Source organism: Lontra canadensis, unplaced genomic scaffold (assembly GCF_010015895.1).
Source record: "Lontra canadensis isolate GAN:19392208 unplaced genomic scaffold, GSC_riverotter_1.0 scaffold7, whole genome shotgun sequence".
In the NCBI taxonomy this organism is placed as follows: domain Eukaryota; kingdom Metazoa; phylum Chordata; class Mammalia; order Carnivora; family Mustelidae; genus Lontra; species Lontra canadensis.
In genome coordinates, this window is record NW_022631001.1 from 13588759 (window position 1) to 13608424 (window position 19666).

Genomic DNA, 19666 nt, shown 5'->3' on the forward strand with positions numbered 1-19666 from the left:
AATGTTATTAATGACCTGATACAAATTCTTAACTCTGTTATAATTATGTTAATTACTTTTTTAGCCAAATATATATGTTAGTGCATTGAAATATTTGTTGGTTATAAATTTAACTGATAACCTATTAATAATCCGGTTTGATAACCAGAAAATAAATGCTTTTTGTTAAAACAGAAGTACAAAGTTAATATACAGACATACCATAGTTACAATGAAAGTGTTAATAGCCTGATGAGATTCTGAAAAGACAGTTATTGAATTAAGAATTGAAGCATTTCAAAAATATATTAAGGGGTATCAGGCTGTCTTAGCAGGTGGAATGTGCAACTCTTGATCTTTGGGGTTCTAAGTTTGCACCCCATGCTGGATATAGCGATTACTTCAAAAAAATAAAAATCTTCATATATATATATATTTTAAGAAAACTGCAAGTTCCCACTCATAGTCAGTCCCATGAAGCAAGGCTCCTGCTTCTGAATTTTCTCCATCTAAAAAAGGGATCATCATTTAAAGGAAAGCATTACATTACCATGAAATAAAGCCAAGAAACCCATTTAAAAAAATTCAAGATCTACTATCTTGACTTTGGAATTTAAAGTGCTCACAAATAATACAAGTAATCTTATTCTGAAGGGCCCTTCACCCTACCCCACAGCAAGTTTTAAGCAGCTTTTAAAACTGTTATAATGTAAATAGTCAAGCATATGCATACCTAAATAAAAGTGTAACATGCTACTAAATTAAAAAACACAATTCAAAGGAGATTTTCCACAAACATTAAACTAAAAATAAAGGGCTTTGATTTTAAAAATCTTATGGTATATAAACTTACTCAAAGAAGGGCTTCTAAACTCGATGTTGGGACATTATGTAAAAATTTTGGAAAAAGTAGAATGCTTCTATACAACAGCATGAAAAAACAAATTGTTTTCAATAGCACAATTGTTACCTGTTAGTTTTATTTGGGTTATAATCATAAGATTCCTTAATTGCATTCATCATTCTCTTTGAGTTGATCCTCCAAAGTTTAAGAGAGTGATCCATACCACAGGACATTATTTTTTCACCCAAAAGATCATAATCCTGTATGTAAAACAGAAAAGTTTAAATATATAAAATTGCCCAAATTAAGACTACCCAATTTCCTTTTCTTTAAGATTTTATTTATTTATTTGACAGACAGAGATCACAAGGAGGCAGAGAGGCCGACAGAGAGAGGAAGGGAAGGAAGCAGGCACCCACCGAGCAGAGAATCCGACTTGAGGCTCGATCCCGGGACCCTGGGATCATGACCCGAGCCAAAGGCAGAGGCCCCAACCCACTGAGCCACCCAGGCACCCCAAGACTACCCAATTTTCATCTGATATAGAGCATAATGAAAAATTTTTTTCAAGTCACATACAAACATTCTGAGTTTATCTATGTAACCCATAAATCAGTTGTTACTACTCCCAAGACTTATTTTTTCAAGATTTAGTTTTAACTGCTTTGTCATGACTATGAGTTTACACAATATATAAGAAAGTAAATTGTTTGAATTTAGTTTTATCTATCCAATTATCTTTAAATATTTTCTTTGCTTGATTCTGAAGGTAAACTGTAGAACAATTATTCTATGACACAAAGATCTGAGTAAGTTTGTTAGAGTTCTTTGTCCAACCCTGATTAAAAAATGAAATCAATAGCTGTAAACTATACAGTCAGTCCCTGAACAATTGAAATTTTACTTTATCTGTGTAAGTCAAAATACTTGTTATATTGGTTTTAACCTCAATTTTTTTTTTTTAAGAGTTTATTTACTTGGCAGAGAGAGACACAGTGAAGAGACGGAACACAAGCAAGGGGAGTGGGAGAAGGAGCTGCAGACTCTCCGCTGAGCAGGGAGCCTGATGCTGCCGATCCCAGGACTCCAGGATCATGACGTGAGCCAAAGGCAGTTGCTTAACCAAATGAGCCACCCAGGCGTCCCTAATTTATAATTCTTAAAGGATGGTAGTCATGGCTCTTAGAACACATAAAACCAGATGGGAGAATGCTGCTGCAAGTTTTAGAAAATCCAAGGTGACAAGGTAGCTGAAGGTAGGTGTGATTCTCAAAAAAAGCATAAAAACTCCAACAACAGAAATATTTAGTACCTCCAAATAAAATGCTACAGACTTCAAAACATGGTGCCCCCTGCATAGTTTAATATGGAAGAGCTGTAAAACCACTACATAAGCTATAAATGGAAAGTAAATAAAGCTAAAATAATGTAAAAATACTAGCTGACTAAAAATACCAACATCATATCACTAAATCGATAAATAATACATAAATGTAACACCATGACAAAAAATTATCTAAGACTTAGCACAATAAAACAACTTCCTAAAAATGGATTTTATATTTCAACTTCAAATAAAAGATGAAAGTTGATCTCAACTGCTAACTAGCTTAACCTTTTTCTTTAATAACTGAAAACCAACAAAACAAGAGTTGTCTTGGTGTTGTATGACTGAACAAGTTTATGGTATTTTTTCATGAGAATCCAGGCACTGGTGTAAATTACAAAAGTAGAGATAAAGCACAAAAAGCCTTACTTGCTTAATTCCTTTATCTGTAAAGTAAAAACCTTGTCATATCACAAGTAAATAAACTGAGTGCCTAGCAGGCTATGTCAAATAAACCATATACTTTCTTGTAAGAGTTCCATGGGGATTGTTCAGCGGTCTATACACCTGAAGGTCACTGCCCTGCAGCTTTCAACTTACAGCACTTAGAACTTCATCTCTGTGCCCTTCTACGCCTCCAAATATTGCCACCAGAGTGTCTGTCTGGATATTCCACAATCGTAATGCATGATCTAGTAAAGACATAAAAAAAATTTTAAATGGGCTTTTTTTTTTTTAAAGGTTTTTCTTTATTTATTTGACACAGAGAGAGAGAGATCACAAGTAGGCAGAGAGGCAGGCAAAGAGAGAGGGGGAAGCAGACTCCCTGCCGAGCAGAGAGCCCAACGCGGGGCTCAATCCCAGGACCCTGTGATCATGACCTGAGCCGAAGGCAGAGGCTTAACCCACTGAGCCACCCACGTACCCCTTAAATGGACTTTTATCATTCATTTACTCTGGACTCTCAAAACCTCTTTAAAGAAGTAAAAACTACAAAAGTTCGGACTCAAGTAATGCACAGTGAGAAGTAAGAATGGAAGCTACATTTTCTAATGAAGTATGAGCTCAAACTTTCCAGATGGAAAAAAAGTACTTATGTGATCTTAAAATATGTCTAGCTTATTTGCCTCCAATAATTTCCTTTAAATAATATCCTAATTTGATGGAGTTATGCTCCTGAGATAACAAATACTTAGGGATTTGACAGAGAACAAGATACTGAAGTTTTTCCTCCACAGAATCCACATTTACAAATTGAAGGGTGAGCCTGGTGGTGGGTATTATGGAGGGCACATATTACATGGAGCACTGGGTGTGGTGCATAAACAATGAATTCTGGAACACTGAAAAGAAATTAAAAAAAAAAATAAATAAAAATTTAAAAAATACCACTGCCCATTTTTTAAAGGGTTGTCTTTACTGTTGAATTAAGATGTTTTGATAGAAATCCCTTATTAGATACATAATTTGCAAAATATTTTCTTATATTCTGTAGGTTATCTTTGTACTTACTGACCCAAAAGGGGAAGAGTACGGCTAGGGAGTTGTGATAATTAGAGAGTGAGGCATCATGACCATATGACTTGTAGAGAAATACCTGAGCCCAGCTATTATCAAGAAAAGAGAAAAAGTTATCAGCTCTTAGTTGTTGATTTCCAAACTTAAGCCTTGGTAGGTAAAGGAAAATCACAATGAAGCATTTTCATGGAAGAGTTTTAATCTGAGGACATCTTTTAGTATGAGCAGATTGTCAGATTGGGAAGGTTATAGGTTTGAGAAGCCTTTAAGAAGAATAAACTTGACTAGAATAATAATGTAGAAGTAAAAAGAGAACAATCAAGAACAGAATGCAGAAATAACACAGCTGATTTCAGAGAGCTAAGAAATTATTAAGAGGCTTGTCTGAACCCTGAATAAACGTATAATGCCAATTTAAGCGTACAGAGGAAGGCAAGGCTTTCTTTATGCATACGGGAAATATTCCAAAGAGCTTATGATGGAGAACTTAGCATTTTAAGGAATTCTATTAGGGACTCCTTTATAAAATAAAAACTTCATGTTTGAAAAAGCAATACAGATTCTCAATGTATTATTTCTTATTAACACAACCAATCAGTGATAAGATTTGCAATACTATTTAAATTCTTAAAAATGTCCTAACTTTGGTGATCTGCCACTTAAAATTAATAAACTTACTAAAATAATTCAAATGAGGATACATACATACCTAATACTAGTGTATTAGTGTCATAATACACTACCGTTAATAAGGGTTACACATACTTAACCTTCAGTACAAATTATTTATGTCTGATGTTAACTATTTCACAGCCATTTTACCTAATTCTTGGTCTGGAGATGCTACTGTAGCCTGAGATTTTTCTACTAAAGACATACTTTATAAATTCTTTTTAAATTTCACTTTTTTAATACCTTAGGACTCTTTGTCCCTTAAAAAATAAAATCATTCCCAAATAAATAGGACTAAAGAAACATTTGCTTCTCTTACCTTTACTTACTGACAGGAGAAGATTTGGATCTCTTGGGTGGAATTTCAGTTCATTGATTGCATTTCCATGGCCAACATAATGCTACAATAAATTTAGAACATTCAACTTTCATATTAAAAATCCATAAATTCTTTCATTAATCTTAAAAGAATGGAAAAATAGTTTCACTTAAATTAGTGGTTCCCAACCCTGGCTGCATATTAAAATCACCCAACAAAATTGAAGGGAAAAAAAGATGCTCAAGTCCTATCTGCAGGTATTTTGATTTGACTGGATCAGCTGAGACCCAAGGAAGGATTTAAAATATCCTTAGATGATTCTAATGTGCCCCAGGGTTAAAAACTTCTGATTAAAGTAATTTGCAAAACTTAGTATCAAACTCCCAGGCTTTACATTTCAGTTCTTTGTAAGTCCTTGACTCTACATCCCTCATTAGGATGTTTAGAAAAAGTACTCAGTCTTTCCCTATAGTTCATTTAGAACATCTCAGAATAAGGCAAGGGAGGAGGGAAATTATTTTTTAAAAATTGCAAATAAAAACTTCCCGCTTATTCCATAATTTGTATTAACATATGTGACAAAGGACTCAAAGACCAGTCTAAAGGAAGAAAAAGCCAAGTACAAATCAAATTAGAAACTGTACAGATAATGATTCTACTGGTTTTAAATTAAAAATGACAAGTTTTCACAAGTGTGTATTCAAAAAAGGGCAGATCTACAATTTAACCAAAAACCCACCTTTATGCACTGCATTGTTATGGGATTAATTATCCTAATTATGCCTCTAGATCCAGCCACAGCCAGCAAAGGATGGCTTGTATTGCTATCATATGTCCATGCACAAGTGTAAAAATTTTCATCAGCCTAAGAAATGCCAGTTAAGAATTGTAATTTGTTTTTGAAAAGTAAACATATCAATGATTATGGTATATACTACATGGAAACCTCTGAAGAAGTGTTCAAGTTTCTGACACAGAAGTTCTCATTTTCTTATATTACCATATTTAAACAGTGACCATTTTAGGTCTACAATCTAAACCAAATGGTCAAACAAAACCAATCCTTCCACTCAATTCTGATTACTATTTCGATGCATAATTATTCAACTGTCATTCCAAAGCAACCGTAGACAATGCAAATGAATGGGTATAGTTGTGTCCCAGTAAAACTATTTACAACAACAGGTGGCTAGGCCCACAGGCTATATATTGCTGACCCTTTTTTTATCCCAGTATGTCTGACTATGCATGTCTATTCAGTTTGAATAGCGTTAACTATGAGTTTTCCACCTTTTCCTGTGAGACTTGCCCAATATGGCTACAGTTCACTTCTTTCCATAAACTACTGAAGACTGAAGATCCTTGCCTTTTCTTTTTCGCTAGGTTTTTGAAATGATCTGAAAGAAACCTGTATCACCAACCTTTGTCTAACCTTTTGGCTTTTTAAGCCTTTCTTTTTCTTTATGTGTTCATGTTTTGCAATATTTTATTTCCTAAACAAACTGTATGTGTTTACTTTTCCCCTATAAGCTTTGTTGTTCAAATACTTGGTATGACTGCCAGTCATAGCTTCTGATCAACCCCAGTTCACTAATATTAACTACCCTCAAGTGATAAAATTCTAAGCAAGGTCAAAGAAACAGGAGGTTGTAGCTACTCTTTGCTAGCATTTCTATTACTAGATTTCCAATGCTCATCTCTAGCCACTTCTCCCCACTCTCTCATATCCACCTTACAATGCATTTCTAGGATCAGGAAAATTAAACTAGATATGAGGAATCTCTTGGGTGATAATAAAGGAAGAGCACTGGTTAAAGGACAGTATAGCTTAAGGGAACTAATTAATTTAGAAAAGTTTTGGTGTACTTATTGAAAGTCAATTTCTTTAGCAAAGATATTGAAAACTCAAGAAAGGATACATCAGCATCCACATAAGATTGCAACAACCGGATTTCTCCTTGTGAGTGACATTCATATAAGGTAACCTAATAAAAACAAAAATATAGTAAATTTAATCTCAAACACAGAAACCACATTCTTTTCACCTCTGCAACATATTTTAGTCACAAATGTGTCTTAAAGATACTACAGAAACTGTTTTAAAATAGCTTCTTTAAACTTAAGGAAGCATTATAAAGCCTAATGTATTAGATAACTTCCTGAGTATATTAAATATTGCAGTAATAATAATGGTTTCTAATTCCAATGTTTTAATTTTAGATCTCATTCATGTAATTGCCCAACTCTTCAAAGTGAATACATCTGAACACCTCAAAGTAAAGTTGTAATTTATCATTTTTTAATTAAGCTCTTCAAGTCTTTGGGTAGTTTTAAGAATATTCACATATTAATTACATATAAGAAAGCTTAAAACTTGCCTAAATAATGTTTTTCTCATGGACACAGCTCATTAAATATTAACTTTCTGATGTATGGTGGTCCTTTTATTTGCCATATATTCTTTTTTTTTTTTATTAAAGATTTTATTTATTTATTTGACAGAGAGAGATCACAAGTAGATGGAGAGGCAGGCAGGCAGAGAGAGAGAGAGAGAGAGAGAGACAGAGGGAAGCAGGCTCCCTGCTGAGCAGAGAGCCCGATGCGGGATTGGATCCCAGGACCCTGAGATCATGACCTGAGCTGAAGGCAATGGCTTAACCCACTGAGCCACCAGGCGCCCTTATTTGCCATATATTCTTAAGTTAATATATACACTATGTAAAATTAAACTTTAATAAAATTCTTTCCTTTTTTCTTAGAGCTTATAGTCATGTTAGCAACTACTTGTTAATTTTAATAGAAGTATCTAAGAACTCCATAAAGATACTATAAATTATCACTATTAAATTAATAAAAGCGCTACAATAGTTTAAAAATATTCCTTATTATTGCTAAAATAGGTTATCTTCTAGAAGATAATTTTTCTTTTCTTAAAAAAAAGTCCAAACAGAACTTTTTACAATTCAATGAACTATGTAATGCCCTTCCATGTCATTTTAAATGAAACTAGGGATACTTTTTATTACAATACCTGAACATTTAAATAAACACACTGAAGCACAAATTGTAACTAATTCCGGTATTATCATGGCCAAGTTACTGAAGTATAATCTTAGGTTTATAGTGACGTCTTAAAAGTAGATTCAAAGTAATTAATGCACTATGTTCCCAACTAGGAAAAAATAACCTGATCTTTTCTTGAGCCTGTTATCTTTCCCCACGAATTTTTTTTTCCGAAGAATTCAGTAACCAGACAACTATAAGCAGGCTACATACATGTCACAAGCCACATTTGGCTGAACACCAAGAAAAGCTGTTATTCCATGTTACCAACTGCAGTAGCCAAGTTTCAAATTTTCAGGATTTCAGTGACCTAGTAAAAGCGCCAGAGCCTTAAATGTAACGAAACCTTCCTTAAAGTAAGTTTTATAGGAAATTACCTAAAGCCAATTTTTACTTTTTAGAAAACAGGAATAGAGAGGATGTAGCCCAGAATGGATGCATGTGTGCTTGTTATGATTCTCGAACTTGCAGGAAAAAAGCCTGAAAATATGCTGACATTTGAAAAATACTGAGCTGACAACTCCCTTGTTACCAAGTTAACTTTGTTTGAGAACAGAATACCAACACTGAGAAACAAAAAACAAATACAGAAAACAGTATGCATTAAAACCGCATGCTTTTATTGCCTAAGAAACTTAGTACAACTACTAAAGAAGCATAAAATTTTATTTTACTCAAAGTAACAACTTATGTACCGTCTCTCAGATTCACTCCTCTTCACCTCTTAGGTTAAAAGCAGAGGAAATGACTTGTATTTGTTGCCAACCTGTATCTAATTAGTCAATCGCCTCTGTTTTTTATTTTTCCCCAAATACAATAATAAATTTCTATGTTGTTCCTCATAACTCTTAGTACAGTATTAATGGATAACCAGAATGTTAACTAATGTAAACTTAGTAAGAGGACAATTTTTCCCTGAGATGATTTCAATTTAATAACTAATTCCAAAGCACTCCCTGGAAAGCACTAAGGACTCTTCCTGTTCTCCATTTATTTAGAACTGAAAAGAATAGTAAGTCTTTGCAGTCCACCAAGCCAGCCCCCGGTTTAACTAAAAAGTTAAATAATGGCTGATGTTAAAATGTGCCAACATGCTTCTTCCCTACACTTCTCTCAGCTCAAGATACTTTTGGCTTCCTTAAATAAAAACAAATCTAACAGATTTTTATGGCAAATAGTTAAAGTACTTTCAATAACTAATATATAAAGCCACTGGATTTATCCTTTGCATTTACAGAGAGCCACAAAGTAAGTTTATTATTTTTAAGAAACTACAGACTTTATATCCTAATTTGCATGATACACAACTATTAAAACTGCTTCCAAAAAAAAGGAGTCAATTCTTTCAGTCACACACACAAAAATATTAACAAGGACAAAATATAAACAGAAACAACTGATAGTAATATATGAACTCTGAGAACTGAGAGTAATATATGAAAGCTATATTTTCAGTAGTAAATACTAGGTTTTAAAAACTTTAGTTTTGTGACAATATCTAGAATACTACATAAGGATTACTGTTAAACCAGCTATGCCAAATTTACTTCAAAATCATTACACTTCAATACAATATTAACACCAGAATCAAATAATCAAGCCAAATGCCAAACAGACCCCTGAACACTCACTCTGTTGCTTCCTACAGTTGCAAATACTAATGGATCTCCTTCTTTACTGTGCCAGTTAAATTGTACTCCAAACAATGGTTGATTATGATCTTCCTGAAAAATAATAGTAAGATAGAAAAGTTACTATAATTTAGAAACAAACGAATGGTGAACCCACCATTTCCCCTTACAACTTTTTTTCTCAAATGTAGACCACTATTTAAATCAGAGGTCAGGTTAACAAGTTCTCATCTATGAAAACACTCTGATATTTGCCTCCTACTTTCTGAAACCAAATCATTGGTTTAAGAAGAATCACTGATTCGGGGCGCCTGGGTGGCTCAGTGGGTTAAAGCCTCTGCCTTTGGCTCAGGTCATGATCCCAGCGTCCTGGGATCGAGCCCCGCATCGGGCCCTCTGCTCAGCGGGGAGCCTGCTTCCCTTCCTCTCTCTCTGCCTGCCTCTCTGCCTACTTGTGATCTCTGTCAAATAAATAAAAATAAAATCTTTAAAGAAAAAAAAAAGAAGAATCACTGATTCTTCTGATTCAAAATTAAACTGGATAATTGTTATAGCTGCATTTAATCTCTTGGGACATAAGTACATAATTTATGTTTCTCAAATATGAAAAGAACAAATACACCAAGAGTTAGTAAAACTTCTCTAACATTCACTAAACTTTATTAGGTTTAATTTTTCCTTTGTAAAGTGAACCATATTACACTCCATGCAAATCTCCGCTTTCTATTACTCCTACAGAAACAATTTCAAATAATCTTGAATTTAGGTCCTTAAAAAAAAAAAAATCCCAAGAGATTTTATAATGAACAAGAGTACCTGAGCACTGGAGACCAAGGAAGGCAAAGGACTGTAAGGTCAGTTACCAGGATGCTATAATGAGGTGCATAAAAAACAAGTACAGGTGACCCTTGAACAACAGGTTGGAACTGCACAGGTCCAATTAAGCATGGATTTTTTTGATACCTTTCTTTTCTTTTTAAAGATTTTATTTATTTATTTGACAGAGAGTGAGTGTAAGTAGGCAGAGGGATAGGCAGAGGGAGAGGGAGAACCAGGTTCCCTGCTAAGCAGACCCTGGGATCACAACCTGAGCTGAGGGCAGATGCTTACCTGACTGAGCCACCCAGGTGCCCCTGCAAATGTATTTACTGCCCCTTCAGACGTATTTTCTTTATATATATATATAATATATACGTATATATGTGTACATATACATATACACACATATATACGTATATATTATATATATATATTTTAAAAGATTTTATTTATTTATTTGACAGACAGAGATCACAAGCAGGCAGAGACGGGGGGGCGGGGCGGGGAGGAAGCAGGCTCCCCACTGAGCAGAAAGCCTGATGAGGGGCTAGATCCCAGGACCCTAGGATCATGACCTGAGCGGAAGGCAGAGGCTTAACCCACTGAGCCACCCAGGCGTCCTGCAAATGTATTTTCTTTGCTCTACCTTACTTTAGTATAAGAATGCAGTATATAATATATACAACACACAAAACATGTGTTAACCGACTTTATGTTATTGGTAAGGTATGTTACTGACTTCTGATCAACAGGAGGTTATTAGTAGTTAGGTTCCGGGGGAATCAAAAGTTAAACTTGGATTTTCAGCTGCACAGGAGTGGGGGTGGTGGCACCTTCAAGTTGTTCAGGGTCAACAGTATTCACTTTATTCAAAGTTATTTTTCAGCCTTAGAATTTTACTGGCAATCTCCTGGCACTGAACATTAACTTTCACATTCACTTTTAAAATGTAAAACTTTGATTTTTTATCCTTTGAAAAGCCACAGCTTTAGGCTTCTGAAATACTTAATCAAATTACTTAAACAGTTAAAACCAACACCTCCCAAGTATATTACCTAAAAAACAGGTGAAAATAACTAAATATTAACACAAAACTATAATGGACACTTCGCTTTTTTTTATTTTTAAATATACTAAGATTAATTTCCCTCCTTTTAAGAGAATTTAATTTGGCACACTGAGCAATGTATTTTGCTACACAGACAGGAAAATAATTTCCATACAGCCAGAGCTTCTAAGGCTTTCTGAATACTTTACCTAAAAGTATATTCAGATACTTATAAAAGATTCTAACTTACATATGTATAAAATAATGCAATGCATACTTTTGCTCAGTTTAAGAAAAATACTCCCAAATTAAAAAAACAGAAAATACATAATATGTAAAGGAAAACATTTTGAATAAATATCACTAATCCTTCTTAAAATAAAAATGCTATTGAGGAAGTAGTAATTTAAATAACTCCAAAACCTTGCCTTCCCCAAATACTGAATAGTAAGAAAATGTTAATGTATACCTTTTCCTTTGAAAACAATTTCAAGTAACACAAATGATAAAGATTAAATATTTAAAAACTGCACAAGGACATCTGTTTCAATTTATGCTGACTGAAAGTTAATGGGTCACATTCAGTTCTTATTATGAAGAGGTATCAGGAAGTGGCTTTGTTTCTAAAGTTTTATCAAAATAGGAAGAATAACATAGCCCAAATCTTTTTTTCTGAATGCAGATAATAAAGAAAACCTAGTCTGTAATACTAAGCATTACCCACTGAAATTAGTCTATGCTACAAAACAAAACAACTTTCAAAGTACTCTAATTTTAAAGTATTTTCAATGTGACAAAATATCTGAGCATAAAATGTTTACCACTGAGAAATAATTCTGAAGCCTGGCATTCAGCCCACAGGATCTTTCTGCACATACCTTGAGACTATTTACACACTTGAAAGAATATTTGCATTTCTTGGACTTCCATTTTCCCTTCCCCCAACTTTTCCTTCCAGGAGCATTTGGTGTATTTGTAGGTGTATCAGGGCGTTCAGTGTTTGTGCCACTTTCTATACTGACAGCATCGTCCTGTAAGCAATAAATCAGGAAAAATTCCATGAAACAAAACACTGTATGTAGCAGAAAATGACTTTGTGCTGGGCAGCTGCTGACTGACCTTAAAGTAGTGATTAATAAATTCTGCAAGAAATGGAAAAATATATTCCTGTCTCCAAACAGGATAAAAAGCAAACCAGCTAAACATTAGGGTTTATGGACTTGTGTTATTTCAGCATCAATACAGTCGAAAAAGCTAATCAGAATATTGGCAAGAATAATATTACCTTTAATAATAAAGCACTGGTCTATGCCAGCCACCTTAGCACACTGGCTTATTTCATCTTTACAGCTCTTCACAGAAGGTACTGTTAGATAAGGAAGTGTTGTTTAGAGAGCGTTAAGTGGTCTCTTGCTACTTAGAGCTGCTGGGATTCAAACCAAAGCTGTGACTCCTAAATCTGACTGAACTACATGTCTTCGTAATTCATTTGACAGCTGCTCAGCTTGGAGTACAGCAGTTAATGGGCCTCTTAGGATGACGGAATGCTGGTGATTCTTATTTTAGATGTAGTTTCTGAAAATCCTGTTATTGTTCAAACTCCGCTTAATTAGAATACAAACCATTTAGAATTTTTAAAAAATTCTACATATTCTGTGCTATTTACAAGTGACATTTGCCTCACAGCTCTTATGTAATAATGATACTTATACAGAATTCCAGAAACTCTCCATAATTAAAGTAAAATCCTTTCAAATGTAGAAACAACTGCAGGAAACCATGAAAATTCACTTAATTTATACCCTATCTCCAGTCCACAAGATACATTCTTGGCCCTCTAATCTAAGATTTAACTACCTCCTTTGATTACATATTCCAATGTGTTCTCTGGAATAAAGAGATTTATTTAAACCTATCGCCTTAAGGCAATAGTTCCTAAATTCATTCCAGAGGAAGGTTTTTTTCATGGAATGCCTGTTAATATCTATTAGAACAAGTCTAGGAAACACAGCCTTAGGGGCTATTTCTAAATGACTGCTTCCTAGTTTTATGTTTACAGAAGGTAAAAAATTAACTGGAGTGTCAAAAAGCATATAAAAAAATTCATACAAATTCCCTAAAAACAGTGTGGTATTACACAACTGTTCTTGGGGTGATTTTCAAAATTTCAAATGGTTCCTACCTTTTAAAAAACTGTAATTGTTATTCTCCAATATTATCAATTAGGATGAAAAAACCTGATAAATAATACATAGCAGGTGCTCAATATCTGAACTGTAATTTAACGTAAATATAATCAGACATTTGAAAATGTAAAATTCTAAAAGTTCAGTTCCTAGGCTGAAATCGTGGTTTATATCTCTTTCTTGCCCTCTTCACAGTTTCACATAGTTAACACCCAGTGTAGAAAATTAACCGTCTTTCAGTGAAAAACTATGCACTATCTTATGCACACCTTTCCACATTACAGATTCCAGCCTTCTTCATTGCCTTTGAACAAATTTATAACTCTTGTTATACTGTGAGTAACTGACATTTGAGTAAATTCTGTCTCCAAAGGTAGAGGCTTAAAATGTCTTCCCTTCCACAATGGAAAAAACTTTGGTCTCCATCTGCAATTTCACCTCTACACTCCTTTAATGTATAAATGTATATTGTTTGACTCACACGTGCCCGTTCCCTCATATGAGTGTAAAATAAAAATTTAACATGTTTTACTTACCTTTCTCTGAAAACTGTCCTTTAACACTAGAGAAGTAAAATGATAAAACTGACATTTACTCACCAGCTTCTTTACTTTCTGGCACAAAATTCAATTGCTAACCAAGAAAACACAAAAAACACGGTTTTGTTTTTTAACTCTGACCACTTACCCATCTCCTCCAAAGGAAAATCACGAAAGAATCAAATGGAAATGCAATGCAGTCACAACGCTTTAACTTTATCTTTAAATTAAAATCAAACCTTTGCTGAGTATCTGTGTACAGGCTGACTTCCACCATGCCCCTTCTCAAGGTACAGAATGATGAAATGGCACTACCATCTTCATTGGCCAAACAAGCAAACAGGGAGAGTAATTTGTCCCTTAATCTTGCCATAGGTTACTTAAGCAAAGTCTAAGTCTTCAGATTCAGCCCTCTACTGGGAGCCATTAATACTCCTATAGAAGCTACATACTCTGCAAGTCATGAGACCTTTTAAAAATTCAATAAAATGGCATATACACATACAAAAAACTTAAAATATGTTCTTTCAATTCTTTGATTTATCTACATAGTAGTAACTGCTCAGACTACCTTAATTCCCAACTCAAACACCACGTTCTTTCCTCACTTGCTTTTGGCCTTCTCATCACTATTCAGTTCCCTCAAGAGTAAGACCACACTGCCTGTTTAGCTTTCTCTGAACTCATTTTCCTAGAGTTCTCTACTATCTTTCCTTACTGCTTCCTTCTAACCTAAGTCCTGGATCTGGGGTCTTTGGGTGGAATTCTGAGGGCCTGTGAATTTAAATGGCCACACAAACCCACTTAATTTTCACCATCTTTAACTGAAATTTAGCACTTCCTTCTATTAAATAAAGTTAATATACATGAGACTACTACTGTAGCTGTCACTTTCTCATCATGGAAATCAAGTATTTTCATATATTCTATTAGTTGTAGATCTCAGAAAACTGCCTTATGTCCATCATTACTACCAGACCCTCTCCTAGATCTACTTACTTAATGTGCTAATACAGAAGCACTGGCTGGCTGGGTCTGAGAAACATAGAACTTTTTATCGCCAGCCTTTGAGTTTGAGCCCCATGCTGGATGTACAAATTAGCACATGACCATTTTATTATTAAAGCACTCTATTAAAACAAATCTTAAATTTGTTTTGAGAAATTTTTATAACATATTTCATAATTTTATTATTTTGTTTGTAACTTTATACATTGTATTTTATAAATTTAAAAATGTTGTTCTGAGAAGGCTACCCAAGATTCATTGAGGTGGTCAAGGCACTAAAAAGGCTTAAAGTCTCTATATAAATGAGGGAACCAAAATAAAGGCTTCATCTATTGTTTCTCAGTAGCTTCAGAATGCAAAGAATATATCCTCCTTAAGTGTCTACCAAAAAGGCTTTCTATTTATTTGGTCCCCTGAAATCTTCCTCAGTCTAAATAGATGATTGACATTTTCATTACATTTCTGCTTGATTATTTATTTAGTATGTGCTGGGGCCAGAAGCGGAAGTCTTCACAGTAATTTCTCTTCAGATCGCATAAATAACTCTTGTATAGTATTTCTGGGGCAGAGACTCTTTTAAGCCCTTTACCTGTATTATTTCATTTAGTCCTCACAAATACTATTTGAGGTAAATACCATTATTATCCCCATTTCTAAGAAATTAAGGAAACTAGATCAAGTACAAGTACCTTGCTCAAGGTCAGGCAACCAGTAAGGAGTAGTGGGAATTTTAACCTAACATGTGGATCCAATCTGTACTCCTAGCCGCTAACCTAATCTGCAAAGAAAAACTTCTATTTTGATTTTATGTTTTTTAAGACTGTATTTTATTTCTTTATTTGACAGGGAGTGCGCCCACGAGCAAGGGGGTAGCAGGCAGGGGGAGAAGGAGAAGCAGACTCCCTGCTGAGCAGGGAGCCCTGCAGCACTAGCTCCCAGGACCCTGGGATCATAACCCCAGCCAAAGGCAGATGTTTAAGGACTGTGCCACCCAAGCGCCCATAAAATATTTCTAAGAAGCAGAAATAAAACAGGCTCCAAGAACTGAAATGAAGAGGATCAAAAACGTTAGAAAGTATAGATTGGGAAGCACAAACCAGAAAAACTTATTTTTATTTTTTTAGATTTTTAAAATTTATTTGACAGAAAGAGAGAGATCACAAGTAGGCAGGGAGGCAGGCAGAGGGAGAGGGAAGCAGGTTCCCTGCTGAGCAAGGAGCCCTGCAGCACTAGCTCCCAGGACCCTGAGATCATGCCGAGCCTAGGGCAGAGGCTTAACCCACTGAGCCACCCAGAACCCCCGGAAAAAGGTTTAAAGTAACATTTCAACATGTAAACTTTCCAGAAACTTCAAGTCCAAATATCAAAAACTGACAAGTCCCCGAATATCTTTCTTCTGTCTACAAAAATTCTTTCCCATCTCTTCAGTGAAAATTTTGATTATGACACCACTCTCTATATATGCTTGTTAGTGAAGTAATGATGTAGAATTTAGTAACTGGGTGTGTAAGATAGCATTTATTCCTAAAACTAGCCCAACTGAGAAAATGAAAAACTGACATCACCCTCCAACAACACTTTATAAAGATTTTAAAAATATATTCAGATATCACAGGAGGTTCACATTTGGATAACTTTTGAGTGAATTGCCAAGACACTTCGCTGACCTTATTTGATATAAACTTAAAACTGAAAATTATCGTCACTTCATTTATTACTGGCAACTTACCTAAACACTAGATGATTACCGAGATCTATTTCAGAGTATTTTTAAAAAAATATCTGATTCCAAAAGCCTTACATTTGCAAAGCCATGAGCCCACACCTAAAGACATCGTCTTTACCACTGTTGCTTAAATCTTCCAAGTCATCCCCTTCATTTTAGTAAAAACTTTAAAAATAGTAACCGACTCTTATTACATCAAAGGTGGTTTCCCCCTCGGACTCATAAGACGACCCTCTTCAATTCAGCTCCTCCGGAAGAAAAGCCGTCTGTCAGGCATACCCCAACTCCACCCGCAGGACAGGAGCAGACATAAAATCCCACCTTTAGAAGAGTCACCCAAACCCCCTAAGCCGAAGATCTAGCTGCTCTTTCCATCCTGAAGAGTCTGTAAGGGTCGAAAAGTGACACAAACCCTAAATTTCTTAAGAGTCGCTAACTCACGCTGGCTCCTTCCAATTTTCTCAGAAAAACTTCTAACTTGCCTTTTAAACTACTGGAATCTCAGATCGCACTCTCCCCAAAATCTCCCAAAGGCCCAACCACGCAAAAGGATCTCACAGCGGACCCCTTCAAATCCTCCGCCTACCACGCTCTCTCTAAAACCACTCTCCTTCGCCAAGTTTCTACTTGCTCTCGGCCCCTGCTCAAAATCCCCATAGAGACAAGTTCGATTTTCTCCTCCACGCCCGCGTTTTCCTGAGGGTGACACCTCTCCCTCCCCCCCACAGCAGCCCGCCCGCCCCCACGCCGAGTTTTAAAAAGAATTTAAAACTTTCATTCCAGAGTCCCGTCCGCACTGCTCTGGGCTGCACTCACATTCTCGTCTCCAGAGAGGTCCGGATTGCTGTTCTCGTCGCTACTCAGCTTCTGCTTCTTGGCCGCAGGCATGTCTGTTCCCGCCGGCGCTGTCGACACTTCCCTCTCGGACATATTCCTCCGCCTCCCTCCAGGTTCCTGCCGCCTAGGGCGGGGCCTCCGCCACACCGCCGTCAAGCAAGCCCGGCCGGAGCCTGCCGCAAAGTTGCCGCTGCCGCCGCCACCTCCACCGCTCCCCCCACTGTCGCAAACCGCGCCCAGCCGCCGAGGCGGGCGTGCGTGCGACCCCGCCACACTGCTGAAAAAGGGGCGCGCGTGCGCGCCCTCCCGCGCAGCTTCCTGGCTCTTTCCCTTTCCCTGCTCCCGTCTTGCCCTTTTCCCGCCGCCCTCCCGGCAGTTTGCACGGAGAGGTGAGATCCGTTAGCTATCAAGAGCAGTATTTCGCACGTCCCCTTTCCCTATTGCCGTCTCGATAAAGAAGAGGCGGAACTCAAAGGGATGCCCCCTCACCCCCTTCCTCCTTCCAAAGACGTTTCAGCCGCAATCGGCCCAATCCTTCGATCCCCGACCCGCTGCAAGGACTCGAAAGTCTGTGGAATGGACTAGACCACCGATGTCCCAGGGGATGGGGGAAGATACGAGAAGTCACCTCTTGCTTTAGCGACGTATGCCAAGTGTCCTTAATCTTGAACTCGGAGAACAAAACTCTCACATCAGTCATTGGAACTGCTGAAGATCTAGTGTTTCGTTGTGACTAGGCGTTCGAAAACTGGAGAGTGCCTCTCACTTGCCTCCCCCATCTAGGAAATGGAAGTTGCCAGTTAAGACGTGCGCATGCGCCGGGGCGTATTCTCGCGCTGGGTCGTCCAGACCCGCCTCCCCGTGCCCCTCCTCCTCGAAATCTTGTTTGCTGAACCAGGTAGTCTTCCACCGGGTTTCCGTAGCCTGGGATGGATGTCAAAGCGCGGCCGAATCATAGCGTCTGGACGCGTTCTAAATTCGTGATGGGTATTTAATATGGTGAATATTTATTTCAATCAATGATTATTCTCACCCCGTTGTGCCAATATTGAGTATCATTTAATATAGGAATATCCTGCAGTTAGCATTTTAGACTCCAATGAGTTGCGGCCCAAAGTGCTCGTTTTAACTGTTAAAAACATGGTCACGGCGCTGAACAATGTCATGGCCTAAAAACCAGTGGTTAGCTCCAACTTAGTATAAGAATGTGAGGCTTAAACAACGGACAGGATTTGGGGACATACCAGATACAATAAAATTTTAGGGAAAGGCAAACAAAACTGTTAGACTTCACCAAAATACTTGTTTCTGTTAACTGTATCTGTGCGCTTGACAGGTGTCAAGTAATACTGGCGAACCTTGTAGGTTTGTTAGATGGTTCATAAGTCCCATAGTAAGCAGGAAAAGGAGAACCATGACAAGAAATAAAAGCCAGGCCCTCATCCCCTCTTTGGTAGATCTTAGTTATGACTACTTCCTGGGCTTCATTGTCCTCTTATGTAAAGATGAGGAAATTGGAAGCGACCTGACATTTCTCGAACACCTACTTGATAACAAATTTTTTCAGTTAGACCTCATCGCCCAACCTGATAGAGCGCCCCATCCAATAAAATTACGTGTACTTGAATTACTTCTGCATGATGCCTTAAGAGGGAGACTATCAGTTTCATTATCTGCAGATTGCAAGTCACTTTTCTTTTGGAAACCAGGAGAGAACTCAGTTGAGAATGAAAAAAAGGAAGGTAAATCAAAGGAAGGCAGAATAAGAGGTCTCTGCAATGCAGACTCGGGAAAAATAAGGAAGTTGAAAAAAATTAAAAGTTCAGGTCTTAATAATAATTGCAGTTATTTATTGAACTCTTCTAATGTGCCAGACATTCCTCAGTTGGTGAGAAAGATATGAGACTGGTATGGAGTCAGCCACTGAGAAATTAACATGTACTTAGTATGATATTCATGTGCAGAGACAAACTTCCCCTATCAAGAAGATGGTGAAATTTTGCTCTACAATTACAGGATAGTTAACTAAAGCATTTCCAACCTATATTACTCTGTGTGTCTGGGATCTGTGGGAGCTAGAAAATGGGAGTCAAATTCTGGTCATAAAATTAGGACAGTTGTTCAACATCTGAATAAAGGACGTACGTGGA

The 19666-nt window shown here is 36.6% G+C and overlaps 1 protein-coding gene across 2 annotated transcripts in view; it reads right to left on the reverse strand.

Annotated features, from left to right (window-relative positions):
• Positions 1-18296, reverse strand: part of EED (embryonic ectoderm development) — a 29956-nt gene extending 11660 nt beyond the window's left edge. The window contains exons 1-8 of one of the 2 annotated variants that reach the window (XM_032852887.1): positions 17496-18296; positions 12099-12251; positions 9354-9446; positions 6579-6644; positions 5399-5524; positions 4660-4741; positions 2751-2842; positions 950-1083 (exon numbers count right to left, since the gene is read on the reverse strand). In XM_032852887.1, the coding sequence (XP_032708778.1) occupies positions 950-1083; positions 2751-2842; positions 4660-4741; positions 5399-5524; positions 6579-6644; positions 9354-9446; positions 12099-12251; positions 17496-17609 (860 nt within the window). In that variant the 5' untranslated portion in view covers positions 17610-18296. The remainder of the gene's footprint in view (positions 1-949; positions 1084-2750; positions 2843-4659; positions 4742-5398; positions 5525-6578; positions 6645-9353; positions 9447-12098; positions 12252-17495) is intronic. The other variant, XM_032852888.1, reaches the window with a different exon arrangement.
• Between the last annotated feature and the right edge of the window lie 1370 nt (positions 18297-19666).